The sequence below is a fragment of the Plectrocnemia conspersa genome, unplaced genomic scaffold, assembly GCF_051122295.1.
Source record: "Plectrocnemia conspersa isolate PC_06_02 unplaced genomic scaffold, ASM5112229v1 ptg000005l, whole genome shotgun sequence".
NCBI classification, from domain to species: Eukaryota; Metazoa; Arthropoda; class Insecta; order Trichoptera; family Polycentropodidae; genus Plectrocnemia; species Plectrocnemia conspersa.
In genome coordinates, this window is record NW_028277169.1 from 17844386 (window position 1) to 17863332 (window position 18947).

An 18947-nucleotide genomic window follows, 5' to 3' on the forward strand; every position below is an offset into this window, starting at 1 on the left:
TGTGCAAGTTTCTAAAAATCATTATTAGCCCAAATTAATTTGCTTTCTACAAAATTAAATTTACTATTAGGCTTTTTAAGGAGTCAAAAATTTGATTAGTGGCGGTTTTCTTATTGTGCAAATTTCCAAAAATCATTAATAGCACATTTAGAAGTAGCTTAAATTAATTTGATTTATGCAAGATAAAATTTACTATCTAAGCATTTAGCAGTTGCTTAAATAAAAATTTACTATTAAGGAATTTTAAAGATTTTGATAATACTGACTCAAGAGTTTAATTAACGGCGTTTTTCTAATAATGTAAGTTACCAAAAATCATTAATAGCGCATTTAGAATTAATCAGTGTTATATGTGCAAGATAAAATTTATTATCTAAGCATTTGGCAGTCGCTTAAATAGCAATTTAAAACTGGGATATTTTAAGGCTTTTATTTATTTTGCTTGATCGTGGTTTTATAATTTTACATGTTTCAAAAGATCATTATTAATGCATTTAAAAGTAGCTCTAATTATTTCGAGATTATTTTTACTAATCATTAGCTATTTGCTAAAAATATAAGTTTAACGCTGGGGCATTTTAAATCCTTAAAAAAATTAAGCTGTACTTTATACTTTGAAGTTTTTAAAAGTCAATTTAGACGCATTTAAAAGTATAGTGAAGTTTATTTAACGTAGTTTTTGTACAACATCAACATTTCGGCCGTGGCTCTCCAGAGCCTCATCCGACACACAACATTCCGTGGCACAACACTATTTGATTCATCACATCTATATCTGTATGAAAAAGCTCCGCTGTGCTTTCTCGCGGAAAATTTTCAGCACACACATACACACAGTAAATATAGGCACGATCACACGCGCGCGCGTTTTTCCTCGCGGAATAGTAAAAGGATCGCGACTCGCGAGTTCAACGTGCCCGGCACCGCGGGACGCTGAGACCCGGAGCCCCTTCTGGGGGCTCCCGGAACGAAGATGCGAGAAGACAAGTTGACGGTGTGTACCTTGGCGATACGCTTCCTTCGGGCAGCCGGTCCTTCTAGCGGAGAAGGGGCCACGGGGCCGCGAAAGTGAGCGCCCGGGGCGAACGGTCGCCGCGCTCGACCATCCCAGCGAGACTGAGGATGCCGAGAGCCGACGACGCCAAACAGGTTCCGAGGCCCCGCCGACCCCCTCCCCTCGCAAGCCTCCATCGGTGCTGGTGCTGAGCCCGCGCGGGAACTTTTCAAATCTACGTGCTGACTCTAGACTTTTTTACGTGTACGACCACGTGGTTATAAACGCACTTATATCCGGAATAATAAAAGCGAACTAAACAAAAGAACGTTATCAAACAATCGAATTTTTGAACTAATGAAAAATGAAAAAATATTTCTTTCAATGAAAATGTAATTTCATCTTGTACATATTAATATCATTTTAATGTACATCACTAATTTTACTTCAATATAGGCCGTTGAATTAATGGTGGAAAAAATCAAATAAAAGGAATTTTTCTGTAAATTCAAAACTGGTGAAAAATTTTAGAAGTTGCTCAGAAACTGAACAATTCTTTTCCTGTAGTATTATTTAGAAACATATTGTACACAAGTACGTCATTTGAGGGGGACGGCAACTGGTTACAGTTGCTCCCTTTGAATTTGGGCAGAAAAATGCATATCATTTAATTAAATACCATGAATCTTAATGATAGTCGCGAATCTATCCCTAAAATATATTTTTTTAATCTTATTTCAGTGAAATCATATCGGAATACATTTTCACCGGAAGCTATATATTTTTACCAGTGAAAATATAATTTATCTGGCACGTGCTAGTAAAATTATATGATTTCAACTTTTCATTACTTATCATTACATATTTACATGCGACTTATAAATGTTACAGTAAATATGTATTTTTCAGTAAAGTAAAATGATACTTGGTAAAGCAATTTATTTATTTAAATTAAATTAAGACCATCGGCAGCCATTGTTATAAATTGTATAGTATTAACAATCACTCAAATAACTCTAAAATAGCCGAGTTAAATCATTCGAGCCTCCGAGGTCCGAAAATTTGCTTCTTAATAACTCTTGACAAACCCTGTCGAAGACCTTCTCAAAATCTAAATATACGACGTTTACTTGAATTCCCACATCGAGAGGTTTGTGTAAGACAGAAGATTAATAACAGTAGAACGAGCGGGACGAAACTCGTGCTGTTATTGCCAACGAAACTTTTGATTGAAGACGTATCTATGGATAATTATTTCAAACAATTTAACAAGAGCTGACAACACTGTGACTGGTCTATAGTTTTTTTGCACAATTTTTCACGCTTGGTATGAATAGGAATGACTTTTATGCATTTTCAAAGATCGTGAAATGATGATGTTTTGAGAGTCAGATTAAAAATACGTTTTTAAGTAGCGAGACTGACTTCGCAACCCTATAAAAAAACGGGAACTAAATCAAGTCCAGAAAAACAAGTATTCAACTTCTCAAAGCCGTATTTAAGATCTGAATTCTCAGTTTCCTTGATCAGTATTAAAAATCACGTACATAAAGAAGGAGACGAAAAAAAATTCTCGAGAACAAAATGAAAATATTACGCGAAACCGTCAGCAATATATTTATTAAAAAACGATACATGAAAAATAAATAAAATTTATTTAATGTATACAACATACATAACAATTATTTAAAATTGTGCCTTCTTAATTTTATTGAAGCAAACCTTTCTATAACATAGCTAAAATAATTTGTTTGGTGAATCATTCTAGATACGCAAAAGAGCTAAGTCATTATTGGGTCATTGAGCTTCTTTGCCAAGTTTTTAATGAATTTCCCAGTTTACTGAACGATCGTTCTGCTGAAAAAACAGTAACAGGTATTGCGCAAAATAATTTTATGGTGAGACAGATTTTGACAAATATTATATTAAAAAGTTTGTTTATGCATTTTTCAGAAAGTAAGGTTGCCATGTAAATAGTTTTTTAATAAAAAATCTTCTTGTATCAATTCTTCTAATAAATATTGAAAAGATTTATTGCTTTCACAGTAATACATCGTTTTTATATCGTTCTTGATAAAATATAATATGTACTGGTAAAAATACGGAAACATTAAAATATTCTAGTTTGTGAGGTTGCATTCCTATTACATCAGCAACTAATTTTGCTTTTTGAAAAATACTTTCCCATGAGTCACGTGAATGCTGCATCTCTTGCACTAAATCTTAATAAAATTGATAAGGATATTCCTTCACTTTGTATAACCACATTTTCTGTTAAAATCTTTGTACGTGCTAAAACTCTGTGCCAAAACACTATCATTAACAGACTTTTATAAGACCTGAAATATTTTTTCAAAGCTTTAATTGTATTCAGAGCTGAAGGAGTTAATATATTTTAAAATTAAAATATTTTGTAAAATCGTCTCGGGACCGCATCATATTCGAATTTTTTATCACATTGCTTTTTATGCAATAATAAAATAAGGAAAATGAGCTAAATTCAGTTTACGAGTAGCTGATTTATTAACTAATAAAATAAATTTATATACCGATGGCGAAATAATAAAGTCGTATGATTTTTGCAGCATTATAACCATATATCAGGCTTTTGGAGAGTGTTGAGCACATTGTGGGTAACATCAATAGCCAATTTAATAGCAAAGCAAATGATTTTTGTTTATATATTGGTTTCCAAACTTTATCGACTCTTATCTCCTTTACTTAATCCATGTGTTCCCAAGGCGCGCTATTTCAAATTATAGTAAAAATTTGTAACATTACATTACTATTTTTAGAAGTATATGCAAACAATTAGTTACTAAGTGAGTTATTGAATTAGAAATGAAAATTATAAACTTAAGAAAAAAAGTAATAGCGGTGCTTCAAAGGAAGGCACTTTGACTCTAGAAACTAAGAGCATTAAATATACTACTTTATTGCTGTGTTTATTTTAATGAGTTAATTTGTTTTTATCCTTTTTTAAGCTCACTTACATTTTGCTTTCTGGCCGCCAAACCTAAAATATTGCCGATCCACTCCTAGAACGCAGGCAAAACATATTTAGATAATTGCGCAAACTAAATATGGACTCAAAAATGTTGCACAATAATATTAATTTATAACTAAATAAGTGTGCCTTATATAAAAATAAACATCCCAGTACTCAGGTCAAAACAATATATCACTCACATATTACAACAAAAAGTAATAAATATTTCTTGACTCTTTTATTATATTGCCATTTTCTATTATGTAGAATGTGTTGTATAGTGATCAACGAATTAAGAGCAAATATAATTTATTCTGTTTTTAAAAATAATTATTCGCAATTTTAGTATGGTGTTTATGTAAAGAAAAGCATAGTTTTCTTTATACAGATAACGATTAAAAAGTATGCTTCGAAATATTGCGGTGAAAAATCTGAAATATATGAACTAAGAATTTTTTTTAAATCTAAAAAAATAAAAGTCACATCAATTAATAGAATGACAAACAAGTTTTAAAATACGTAGATTTCATTATATGAATGCTATTTACAACATACGACATTGTACGCAGATTTTCAATAGACTTCAACGAGCGGACAGACAATAAACCTAATATAAAGATGTGTTTTAATCTTGTTCGCTTAAAATGATGTTTCCTTGATAATTTAATTCCATTTTAATTTACTTAAAATAGTATATTATTTTTAATTAAAAATGCTTGATCGAGTAATTTTACTGGAAAATTCTTGATCCAACTAATTAAAATGAACGATGAAAGTGCTGACTTATTGCGTCAGAATTGATCCTGTAAAGAATTTTTCTCATGAATTTTCGTATTTAAAATAATCATATACTACATAAATAAATTTTAAAAATATGCATGTTGTTCATTGTTTCAATACAAAGAACCTTAATAATACCTAATATTCTATCTAAATAGCACATTACTTAAAATGATTTACCAAAACCTCATCTAATGGTGTAGGCGATGCAAATTTTATACATATAAACCATTGTATGCGACGCGTATTTGCCCGAGGTTCTTATTATGCTCCGACATAATTATGTTTTATTGCACTAAAAATAAAACCAAACCACTTTTATTGTTTAATATGACGAATCTTCATTAAAAACCGGCCGTTGTAAAAATCGAGCCACGATAATGTTTCATAAAAATTTTGTATAAATATACAAAAGTCTGTCGTAAATACATTGTAAGCAAAATTTGTAATAATAATAAATAAACATATAAAAGATTAGTTTATGAACAAATTAAATTAAATTATAAAATTATTACTTCGTTATATATAAATAATTTGCTAAAACTTTAAGCGAGAACGAGTTGAAAAATATCAGTTTAGATAGACTTACAATTATTTCGCTTAATATTTTTTGACTGCACTATCACAAAATCCATCGTTTCTATAATTAAGCATATAAAACATTTAATGATCAGTTTTAATTATTCTTTGCTATTCTTCGGTCCGTGGTTTTATTGCGCCGAACAAAAACACCGTAATAGTTTTATCTTTTCTAAAATGAACTTTACGCACGCTTAAATCATCCGGGACGTTTTTATGGTCGCGGAAGCCTTTCTGTCTTCTTTGTCGTAGCAATAATAACGTGGTCATATATGATTTACGATTATAACGTCCTTTGAATCGCGTTATTCAGTTCACATTTTGATACACGACGTAGTGAAAAAATATAAATCTTGCAACGCCTTCGTATCTCGGTTAGGAGTCGCTTTAAAACTCTCAGGCTCTTGCACAAGTCCAACTTCAAATTGCGACAAGTCAGACACGAAGACGGTGTTTTGTTTGTAGCAATTTGCTATTTTGCAACAAAATTGTGTGTTTATATTGAATTTGTGTTTAAAACTGAAAAGCTTTATCGAAAACGCCTACTATTGGAAAACTCTGTATATAGTCGAACGAACAAGAATGTGCTGCCATCTGCTATCAATTTTCCTAACTATAATTCATATATACATATCTTAAACCTTATACATATTTAATATCAACTTTAACATACCACAAATAATAAGTAGAATTTAATAAAATTAATAAAATAGTGATTTGCTTAATTTTTATACGAAACAGATATTTTTTTATCAAATGCTATTGATTTAACACGACAGTTTATTATATTCGAATAAAATAAGGTTAAATATTTTGTATTTTTGCAATCAACTAAGAATAAAAAATATTATGAATTAACCGATTTTCTTAATTCTTGAACCAAAAAGAATTCTGATTATTTTTCAATTGTCATGATATTTTCAAATCACATTTCAGGAAAGAAAAGATATGTTCATGTTAATATACTTATGTATATAAATACATACACACATTTATGAAAAACATTAACATACACACATTTATGAAAAACATTAACATACACACATGATTTTTTTTTTACGACGTTTTAGACACAAATCTTATTAAAGCTTCACTGTTTTACACTAATTATTAAATTGTAGCCTTTTTAATCAATTAAAATTATGCAATTTTGTTAGTTAACTTTAAAACTTTCCATTAAATATATTTTTTAGATCCAAATACGAAGAGTATGCAATAAATTTAACATATGTAAAGTTTTTATTTTCTACATATAAAAGAAGCTAACTTTTAAGAAAAGTGTATATTTAAACAGTCTATATATAATATAATAATTGCTTTTTTTAATATTGCCCTATTATATTACAGCTAACAAATTTTCACGACGTTAAAATTATTTTAACAATTTACTCCTAAGTATTATCACGCATCTCGAAATACCTCAAACATATACTATTTTCTTCCCTCAAATCAATAAAATCAACAATTATGATGATTAGATTAGATTATGTACATTTTTATTTAATTTTTATCGTTTGATGGTTCTCGAAGAAAGCGCAGAGGTGATAAATAAAGATGGGAGAGATACCTCACAAAAAGGTTAACGGTCAATCCGATACCAAGGAAACAATGCAATATAACGTCGGTCTGAACACAACAGGCCAATAAAACCACGGGTGTGGGCGACCATATTGAACACATTAAAATCTGACGGTCTATATATTCACGACTGAATAATATTACTTGCAGTCGTAGCCCGGTTTTCACTGACTTGTAATGGTTCCTCCACACATTCGCCGAATAGCGAATCCATCACTTTTGTGCCGCGATATACTGCGTTATAGTGCAATGCGTTCAATAGAAAAAAAACTATATAATCTGTCTAAAATTTATAATATTTACTAAATCCATCGAATTAGCAATAGATTTATAAATCAGTGTAGTAAGCACAGCGTTGAAATTTACTGAGCGAAATCCGCTTTATACATTTGAGTGCCACTCAACTTTTTTATGTAAACCATATTAACCACAACTTGTTTATTCAATATATTTTATAATACATATTAATTAGTATTGAAATAATTTAGCCCATAAAGTAAATTCCAAATCAAATGTCAATTCATCATTTTTTGTGTAACTATAATTCTTGACAAATTATGTTGCTAAACAAATTATATTCCTTCGGACAAATTAAATTGCAATTGTTTTAATGCACTTCTTCACTACTTCACCATAAAATGAGTTGTAATTTATAACCAAATGAGTTGTAATTTATAACCAAATTAGTGCTGATTGCAAACTCACAGTAGTAGCAGCTTCTGCCCCATTCCAAGTACTTGGAGAAATTTTGTTTATGTTAATTAATTGTTTTTTCTTTTATTCAAATTATTATTTTCTAATTTAGTTTATTTTTAGTTATACACTTTTTAATCAAATACTTTAAAGTAAAAATAAATGTTATATATGTCCATACAATAATATATACATTCATTACCCTTTTATTTGGATCATAATCTTTTGATCATAAATAAATCATTTTAATTTTAATTACATGAATTGACTTAAAAAAATGGTAGGAATATTTTAAAAATTCGATAGTATAAATTGCCTCTAAAAACAAAGTTGTGAATTATGCAATGTATTTTAATGAGTTTTACAATATAAATGTATTTATAAAGCAATCCCAACTTTTATTTGTTTTTAATTTCTTGTCTTCAATATATAATAAAAATGTTGTCAATAATCAGCAGACAGTAAATTTTTACAATTAGAGATTTTGCACGTAGTTTGTGATAATAAAAATATTTCTGGTTTAGAATTGTGTTATTAAAATAAAGAACCCAAATAAAAAGTTAAATTAACTGCATTTAATTATTAAGCGCATCTTAAATTGTATGTGCAATTATTATGTTTATAAATCTTAAAATTATTTTAGAAAATTAAAATTGCTATGAATATTATTTTTCACATATTTTATTTTTTCTCAACACCTGTCAGCACTAGTAATACAGCCCTTTTTGCGGGATAAATTAATTTTACGGGCTCTCTGGCAGCACTGGTTTATGGCCAACATAAATTATTTCTTCAACCAACAACGGAAATACATTGTTTGACAGTTCCCCGCTACATTTTGAGGTTAAGAAATGGATAACTTTCGCTCACCAAGACAGAAGCGTAAAAGAAAAGCAAAAAAGAGGCGTGGTAATTCGCAAAGTCAAAATTCAAGAAAGGAATCATTGTCATCGAATAAATCATCAACTAATAACGACCAATCCGGCCAACCTTCGTCATGGACGCCTAATCCCTACGGAGACATTCTATCGTGGCAACTTCAACATCAAATCGCATATTGGAAGTCTAAGGCTGTGGCTCTATCGTACGAAAATAAAGTTTTACACGCAATCATAGCTGATTTGTATAAAAATAAAGCTATACCCATAAAGAACTTACATGCAAATATTGCACCGACTGAACATTGCGAAGAAGAAGAGTTAGAAGAGAATGAAGTGGAAGAAAATGATGAAGTAGTAATTAGCGAAGAGATGTTGGCTTTCCTACAAAAGAGCGTTGAACACAGGATGCAGCGCGAGAAAGAGAAAAACAAAAAGGAAAAAGAGGAACAAAGCGCAGAACCGCCAGAAATACCAGCTCATGTAACTCATTTATCCAAAATGAGGGCTTTGTACGGTTCACAAGCTGAAACAATTATAAACTTGGAGGCTGTAATTCAAGCTAACGTTAATAAATATGTTGATTCATATAATCCCAGATATTGGCCGAATATACCTTTGAATCTTTAACTTATAGAGTTATGATATTATTAATATTGATTTAATTGTACTAATATACCTTCTAATACAAAATATTTTCTAAACATTCTTTTTTTATGATAATCATCATCGTTGAAATATTAAAACTAAAACTTACAATTTGCTATGTGTTTCTCAAATAAAAATATCACCAGTAATATAAAACTAGTATATTAGATTGATGTACGAGTAATGTCTACTTTTATAATACATATGGATTATATGGCTACCTCAAACACTTAAACAGTGATGACCAATAATGAAGAAGCCTGAAGGGATGGTATACATATTTATTTACCACCTAATATTACAAAGAACCAACTTACAAATTAATGCCCAATTGTGGAATCGGCTGTAACTGATTGTTCCTTCTCACGGTGCCTTCATTTAAGTCAGTGGTCGGCTATTTGGAGTAAATTACCCCAAATGGAGTAAAACTGAAATTTTTAGAGTTATAAGCATTATTTCATTTAAAAATTGACATTTTCTGAAATATTTTTTTAGGCCCAAAATCAACAAAAGATGTTTTAACATTTCGAAACGCTAAGAGCGTTTCTTTATTGCGAATGTGCAATTTCCTGAGTAATTAAACTTTTTCTTTAGCGACATCCTAAATCACAAAGGGCCGTCCCTATTGTTAATATTTTTTGGGTAATTTTTTTCACACTTGTTTTGGTCTATTCATGTAACGAGTCTTTCCTGGTAATATAATGCAAATAACTCTTGTTTTTTTTTTTGCAACAGACAATTCAATCCCAAACTGCATTGTCTAACCGTACGGGATCTTCTTTAAACAACACTGACATTTTAAAATAGCCGTTTTGGACCAATCTTATGGACTCTAAAGATTATTTAATTTTGTTTACGCCTCCAAGAATCCCTATTTAAGTCCAAATCCTGAAAACAATCGCCAGTACACTTCAATTTATTCAAAACAACAAACTACAAAAAATGTTTACATCCATTAAAGAGATATTCTTTTTTTGTTCTCCTCTCCAGTTGCGATCTCAGGGAATTGATGTCTACAATAAAGTTAATGAATTCTTTAATAACGTTAATTTAAAATGAAAAGCCTACATTGCTGTATCTGTTGATGTAACTACCTATGTTGGGTCATGTTAGTGGATTTTCGGCTTTGGCGAGAGAAAATAATCCATAATTTGATATCAATCACTATGATTCATCGCCAGGCATTGCTTGTGAAATCGTCATGCATGCTGTTATCAAGGCTGTCAATTTTGCCGAAGGACATGCATTAAGCACGCGACAATTTCGTGAATTATGTACAGATGGTGAAACTGAATATACAAACCTACATTATCATACAGAAGTGAGGTGGCTCTCATCACAAGAAAATGTTCTGAACCCAGTGTGAAATCTCAAGACTGAAGTTAAAATTTTCTTGGTCGATCAAAAAAATGTTCTCGCACATAAGTTCACAAACACTTGCACAGGTTGCACGTATTACATAGTTAGCTGATATATTTGAGTATGTAAATGCATTAAGCAAAAAATTGCAAGGAAAAAACAATTATATAATTCCATTCGAAGAGAAATACCAGCAATAAAAAAAATACAATGTTACTGATTTCATTACATTTTGTAAATTTCACAATATTAAAAAATCATTCTTATATACATTTTATTACAACTTTAAAATAGCATGTTCAGCCAAGAAAATTAGGCACCATGCACCTCAATATATTTTTACTAAATACATTTAGTTGCACTAATATAAAAATAAATACACGTAGGACCGCACTCCGGCGAGAGTCAATGTTGCACGCAAATAAAAAACAACCCTAACTTTTTCTTAAAGGTAGAAGTTATACAATATATATTGTTTAAAGTATATTAATTTATAAACACAAGGCAATAACATGTTAACTGGTACGAAAGTAATTATTCGGAAAGTATAAAAACATTAATAATCTACAGCTTGTCTGCTATTAATAAACTTGAAGCAGGAAGAAATGATAATTGTAGTGATAAATAGAATCATCCACTTATAAAATAAATCAAATTATATTTAAAATTAAAATACTATATAATTTTCATTTATGAATTATATTTTTAATTAAGAATATTTTTTATAATTTTTTTTGTGTGTGTATATATATATATTTATATTTCTTAATATTTATAATTTTGCCTCCGATAGTAGTGTACAAGGAGGGTGAATCTATGTTTTCACGTAGACGGGTAAATTTCTGCAGTAATGTTAATTTATTCACTCTTATATTTATTTTCTACTTATTAATATAATAAATATTTTTTTTAAATAAGTATAAGGTTTAATAATTTTTCGAATAAAATAATAGTTAAGTTCTATAATTATTTTATTGTATGAATAATTTTAATTTTTATAATCGATTATATATATATATATATATTTATATATATTTATAAATTATTTTAAAAATAAATAATTAAATATATCCACATTACATGTATAGAATTGAATTGTTATGGCCAAAAGTTTTTCTTATAATAGCATTAATGGTCAGAATCGAATGTATTAAGGCCGAGTGTTTCTACTGTCAATCTCGCCATGGAGGAAAACGAGGCGAAGGTATTGCGCATTATGTTTAAATATAGTTTTTATTATGTTTTCATATTTAAAATATACTTGAAAATGTTATGGACCATATTTAGTTGGCAAAAAATGAATATCAATCTTGGCCCGTTTTAACTATGACGTATATCCTTATTATTGCAATAGTCATATGTTGTGGTGTAAATAGATAGTCAATTTTCCTCTACGTTAGTCATAAAATCTATAGTTTTTCGTTATTCTGCATGGAATAAAAGTGCTTTTGCTCTTTTTACCCTTTAACAGAATCTATTTGGATTTTTGTTTATTAATATAATTGTTTGTATTGATTTAAAATTTATAATTAATTATTTTTTAGCTCATATATTTGCAAGATGGGGTCACACTCAAGGCAGCGCATGCGAAATACACAAATTATATTGACACAGCCGGTTCACTATCGATTATCGAACATCCACAATTCAAGATATCGATCGACTGGAAACCGAACAATTTTGTAATGTTTGAAACTATGCTTGACCAGGAATGGACATTAGTTAGCGATGGTAACATATTTTTTTTTTTATTTCTTCAAATATTGTCGCTGTATTCAATAAAATTGAATTGATTAGTTACAGAGAAACCCGACTCTAATGAATCATTAAATCATAACGACCTGTACAATGTTCGAGTTCTGAGTTTAATGCTCGAAGACGTAGACAAAGTAATTAACAAAAATAAAATGGTCACGTTCACTACTAAACCGGACAATGTATCGACAAAATTTTATTTTCAACACGGAAACGTAGACAGGTTCACGCGGTTTATTAATTTGTATTGCGAAACAAAAGCAGTAGGTAGAGATTCGCTACAGATAGTCAGAGCTAACATTAAAAAAATGCCTGCTGCTTCTTTGGGAAACGTCGATATGTTCGAAGATATCGAATACCATCATCCGTGGAGAGCAGTAGGAAGCATTGTTAAAAATTTAAAAGAAAGACCAGTCGAAACTGCGTGGGAAGCCGGTACCAAAGTTTTAGATGGTAATAATTATATTTTTAATTGTATGATTTTATTTTTTATTTTATTTATTAATGTTTTACAATGATATAATAAATAAAGCACTTCTTGGAATACCAAATTTATATATGGTAGAAATGGAAACGGAAGGAAAACCAAACGGAATCAATGAATACAACGAAGAAGCCTGCAATAAGTCCAGTGCAGAATATGAAGTGATTCGACAACCACAAAATTTACCACCTCGTCCAGATATTTCAAGGTTTGTACTCCTATTTTTTTTATATATACACCATACCTTAGCTTAGTACACATTTACATAAATATGTTGCATCTATCGAGTCTATCATCTAGTCCAGACTTACACCTTATTTTGTTATAAAGGCTTGTGAAAAAGTCTTAAATACTCCATCATTACAGAATTCTGTATGCACAGATGTTTAGGAATGCTTAAAATTGACTCTTAATCGAAATCGCAATAACTGATATCTCATTGATGTAATGTAAACAGATTTCAATAAAGCTTTAGATTAAGTGAACTGTTCAAACCTAATCGATAAAATTTTCCGGTGACCTAACGAGATTCTTTCATAACTATTTGGACAATCGTCAACGATTTTTTATTTCTGTATTAGGTTCTGTAAGGATTACATTTTGGTACATAACTGTTTCTTTTGCTTATTTTATTATATGCTGACGATTTAAATATTAAAATCAATTAAAAACATTAATATTTCGTCACCTTGGCAAGTTTCTTTATATTTATTGTGGAGATGGTAAATTATTAACCATTCTAAGAAGCTCTGCGAAATTTACCACAATGTCAAAAGAAGAAAATCTTCATTACTTTCCGATTATTTAAATTTTTTATTGTTTTATACATACCAAAATTAAATTTGAAACATGCTTGTATGTTTGGCACTGTTTTAGTATATATTTGTGAAATCAAACACACTTTTAAATTTCTCTTTATAAATTTCTCTTAAGAGCTACCCGATTACTCAATGTAGTATCTGCAGAGATAGATATATTTCATACAAATAGCTGGATAGTTTTTTAATCGGATATTGATTTTAAATTTATTGTTATATTACATATATTTAATTTAATATAGTTTATATATTAAAGGTGCAAATAAATATTGATATCTAGGAAAGTATGATTTACTCGGAACAAGTAAAAACATATTATTTTTAATTGTATCTAAATTATTGATGTTAATAATTTATTTATTTACTTTATCAAATATTAGATGATTCATGAATTTCCCGATTGTATCATTTATTTCGTGATGGATGTGTAGTATCGATCTGATAAAACTAGATAATGGATAGTATCTTAATATAGAGAATGACAAAGCATATTTTTTATGACAATTTTCATGTCTTTCATTTTTAAATGGGCCCACGGTCGCATTAGGCTCGGGAGTTTCGGCCTATGGGCGACCGGTTATTACCCAGCCTAGCTTTCGCGCCTGCACGCTGCGTGGACAGGCGCGAAAGGCTAGGCCTCCTTCCTTGATCGTCCGAGTTACGACCGCGGTCGGGTTGACCATCGCAATTTGGCTACTGATGGTTTCCGGCATTACTATCCTTTATGGAGACGTGAGTTGGATAGGGGAAGTGGAGGAAAGGGAATTTTTAAGTCCTTATTGTCAATGAATAATTTAAAGGTCATATAATGGTAATAAAGTGCACTTTTAACAACTAATTCAATTTAAAACAGACTACTTCTGCCCTTTATTTGTTTTTGGTCACCAAACTGGAATAAATAAAGGTCTTAGGAGTCAGTCTTCTAAGCGATGTTAGCTTTTGTACTTTTGTTCAAACGTATATGGCACTTAGCCATTTTATATCTTTAATTATTATCTGAAGTAGGTCAACTAATTGTAATTATTATGACTGCTATAAGAGTCAGTTTTTCAACAGATGTCATGTTTTAATTACTAAAAGCTGAGCACATTTAAAATTTTAATAGTGTTATGTTAAAATATTTCTAGCATCTTCAATTTACATGATATTCAGATTATCCTTTTGTTATTTTTATTAACCAGTTTCTGTAAAATCTGTAAATCTGCTCTAAAATCACAAAACTGTTTTGTCCAAACCAAACTTATATTTTGGCTATAACTTTTTGCACACTTTGTTTTACAGGAACATAAATATGTTTTTTAATAGTTCACCAATGAATGGTACTTCTTAAAACGTTTTTTTCTGGAGAAAAACGTCACAGGATACAAGTATGTTTCAGTTTTCACTTCAATTTTTTGTGCGCCGACAAGTGATCCATTTATAAAAAAATTATGACGTTCATAGTATATGTGCTACTAATATTTTAATTTTGTCGGACGAATTATTCCGAAACCCGCTGTTAACGCATAAAATTTAAAAAAAAAACGGAATATTCCGAGACCCGTAGATAAAATGTTAAAATTACTGTATTAGATGTCATGGATGCAGACAGTCTTTGTGTGGGTTTTTTTCAACGTACTTTTTGTAGTGCTGTTTTTTAACAGCTGCCAACGATAACATTGATAAAAAGGTCACTCATAGGATATCAGCATTGAAAACGTAACTTCTTTTATCCTACATATATTAGTCATAAAAAATGTTTGTTTATTTTTTAGAGGCATACCTTTAAATGAAACTCAATGGATAATGTATCAAGATAATACTGGAAGGATCACAGATGTTGATGCTGTCAAAAAAATTATATTTCGTGGGGTAATGTTATTTTTGTATATACGAGGTGTGGTGATTTAATTTTTGGACAGGTACAATAGAAAGAACCACAAATTATGTAATTAAGATATTTTATATTTATTCGCAGTAATCGTATTTACTTCTAATAAATTTATACTACATGATTTTAAAGCCATCAATTTGAACATTATTGATATAACAATATTTTATTTTTATTTCAATTTCACACGACTCCAGTTCTAAAGTAACAATCCAGAAATTAAATTGCCATATTTTATAGATATTAATATTTTTTATATTAACATTTTTAACTTTAGGGAATACATCCATCAATTCGCAGAGAAGTGTGGAAATACTTGTTGAATTATTACCCGTGGGATATGACAAGCGAAGAGCGCAAAATTATATGTAAAGAACGCGCACAGGAATACTTCACAATGAAACAGCAGTGGAAGACCATTTCGCCATTGCAGGAGAGTCGATTTTTCGACTATCACGAACGCAAGAGTTTAGTCGAGAAAGACGTCAATAGGACTGATCGGTCATATCAGTTTTATGCCGGCGAAAACAATCCGAATTTGAACACGTTGTTTGACATATTACTGACGTACATAATGTACAACTTTGACTTAGGATACGTACAAGGAATGAGCGATTTGTTGTCGCCGATATTTTGCCTTTTGAACAACGAAGTGGACGCGTTTTGGTGTTTCTCTGGCTTCATGGATAAAGTGGTTAGTTGCTTTAAGTCAAAAATTAATTACGAATCAATAGAACAATGTTATTTTAATTTATGTAATATTTTTAGCACACAAACTTCGATATTGATCAAGCAGGAATGAAACATCAACTCCAGCAGCTATTCGAATTATTATCGTTTATTAATCCAGAGTTAACTAAGTATCTTTCTAAGAACGATTCTGCAAACATGTATTTTTGCTTTAGATGGCTTTTAGTGTTATTTAAGAGAGAGTTTTCACAGACTGATATTATGAGGTAATATTTATAAATTATTTATAAGTTTAAAAATACATATACGATATAAACATTTTTTTTAATTTTAGACTTTGGGAAGTTATATGGACTGGACTTCCTTGTGAAAATTTCCATTTGTTAATATGTATCTCAATACTTGACACTGAAAAGAATGTAATAATAGAACGCGATTATGAATTCTCGAAAATATTGAAGGTAATACATTATTGTTTTATATTATATGAGCACAGCAGCATAAATTTACAAATTATGTTTTTTCAGCATATAAATGATTTATCAATGTCGTTAAATTTGGAACACGTATTGATAAAAGCTGAAGCTATTTATCAACAATTATATAATGCAAATCATCTTCCGAATAACATCAGAAGCATTCTTGGATTCAAACTCTTGCCTGAAGATACGCCGCAGAACGAAGTTCCAGATGCTACAAACGAAATGATTTCATTGCAAGAAAGCGTTTGCTTGGATAACAGCATAAAAAGTGAAAACGGTATTAATTTACAACCGGGCATAGATGAAGTATCCTTTCAAAGATCCTTAGAGTTGAATCACTTATAATACTAAAGTAAAATAAATAATTCACTATATTGCCAAATATGTATTAATTCTGAAATTAAATATGCCTGTATTTTACACCGTACATTATAAAATACACATATGTATGTATTTATAAATATTAGTTGTAATGTTTAGACTTGCCTTATGTATTGAAACAATAAACTTTACGCTAATATTTTAATGTTTTGTCAAAATGTCAAAATTTAATGCCATAATAATTTCGGAAATGTATATATGTGAACAATGTAAAATTTGCATTTATTTTGTTTGTATATGTATATGTATATATGCGAAACTCGAATGATAATTTCAAAGAAAAGGTAATGTTGCTATTATTATTACTTATTTTATACAATAAAACGTCTAAGGACATAAGTCCATTTTTTTGTAAAATATTACAGTTTTTTCTAGATAATTTTGAATTATTGAATTTGTGTATATAGATTTAATTTAGTGTAAAAATAAAAAATCTTAAGATATTTTTAAGATTCATATTTTTGTATTGGAAAATTATTGCATTAGTATATTATAATAAATTAAATACACAATATTAAACATTATTTCATACCGTTTTAGTAGGTTTTTAAATTATATTTAGAAATTTTTCCATTGCGCACTTTCGTTTTATTATTACTTATATGTAAAGTAGATATCGAATAATTTATATATTTGGAAATCAAATTAAATATCTAATATTAAAAACTGTAAATTTATAATAATTTTTTTTTTTTATTATTTCCTACCGAAATGCAAATTTGTTAATGTAAACTAAATAGCTGATATTTTTATGTTTATTTTGAGCAGCTATTGAATATATGATTTTGGCAATATGAAAATTGTAATTTTTTTCTTTATTAATTTGATTAAATAACATTAATTAGTTACTCGTTTATATTGTGAAAACTATGCGTAATTTAATTTCAAAATAATAGACTTAATCATGCTGTAAATAATTGATAATATTTTTCTTGAAAAATATCATCGATTATTTTTTAATAAATGATTTGTCTGTTCAAATAGTATGTGATATATAGAATCAATATTAAACACGTCAATTTTAAGTATATACATAAGTAAGCATATATTAGTTTTAAAATCAAGAAATCAGTTGTGATAATTTAAATGCAGAAAGTTGTGATAATTCAAATGCAGACTAATCCCAAAAATATTTATATTAAATCCAGACAAATTAAAATAACCATTCAGTAGTATAAAATTTGGGTGCTTTAATGTTTCACTGATATCTCTATATCATTCTATAAATCTTTTTGCAAAATAATCTACTTAGATTAACATCAAATGAAGACATGTTCAAAACTAAAATTCAAATTAAAATCATTTTAGAACACAATTTCGCGATTTTCATTTAATTTCTGTCAAAAAATAATGAAAGTGAAAAAATACCTTTCACTCAAGAAGAAGTATGAGAAATGCCTTGAATGGATTCTAGACATCACACCTATCAATAATTATATTTAAAAAACTGCACTTTAAACATTTTGTATTTTAATATTATAAATTTCATATACAATTTACACAATCAGGATCTTCAATAAAAGTAATTTTCAAGAAATATGTTTTTATTTTAATTTTATGATTGAAAACAATGCTAGCTTGTGATTAGGATACACAGCTTTTCCTTTAACGCTTTATCTGCAGGTCCCAGAATTATCTGTGTGACAAAATAAAAATATTACTGAAAACTGTTGAAGAGTATGTCACAGATTGTTTTATAAATGAATCGATTGCTGGCACACAAAAACGCAGCAAAACCCAATATATCTGTTTATCCCGCGTCGTTTCACTCCACAGAGGTAGATCTTAAGAAGTACCATTCATTAGTGAACTATAAAAAATTATAATTATGTCCTAGTAAAACATTTTTTAAATATCTAATAACTAGTTATGTCATATATTACATAAAAAATATTCTATGACTCGTATGAAGCTACAATACAGCCCATAGTATAATTATAAAAAAATAGTTAATATAAACAAATAACTC

General features: G+C 29.2%; 3 protein-coding genes across 3 annotated transcripts in view; 2 read left to right on the forward strand and 1 right to left on the reverse strand.

Moving 5' to 3' along the window:
• Positions 1 to 1118, reverse strand: part of ds (dachsous cadherin-related 1) — a 286596-nt gene extending 285478 nt beyond the window's left edge. The window contains exon 1 of the mRNA XM_088186423.1: positions 1003 to 1118. The gene's annotated coding sequence lies outside the window, so the exon portion shown is untranslated. The remainder of the gene's footprint in view (positions 1 to 1002) is intronic.
• A 7271-nt stretch (positions 1119 to 8389) lies between these two features.
• On the forward strand, positions 8390 to 9195 carry LOC148234995 (gem-associated protein 8-like). The gene has a single exon (XM_088185576.1). It carries the CDS (start codon positions 8465 to 8467, stop codon positions 9119 to 9121), a length of 657 nt encoding a protein of 218 aa, XP_088041702.1. The 5' UTR covers positions 8390 to 8464; the 3' UTR covers positions 9122 to 9195.
• Positions 9196 to 11645: 2450 nt separating this feature from the next.
• Positions 11646 to 18515, forward strand: Tbc1d15-17 (TBC1 domain family member 15/17). Its single transcript, XM_088185687.1, has 9 exons — positions 11646 to 11702; positions 12043 to 12229; positions 12296 to 12706; positions 12786 to 12945; positions 15310 to 15406; positions 15703 to 16119; positions 16194 to 16381; positions 16450 to 16576; positions 16643 to 18515. Exons 1-9 carry the CDS (start codon positions 11682 to 11684, stop codon positions 16940 to 16942), a joined length of 1908 nt encoding a protein of 635 aa, XP_088041813.1. The 5' UTR covers positions 11646 to 11681; the 3' UTR covers positions 16943 to 18515.
• Positions 18516 to 18947: the final 432 nt, after the last annotated feature.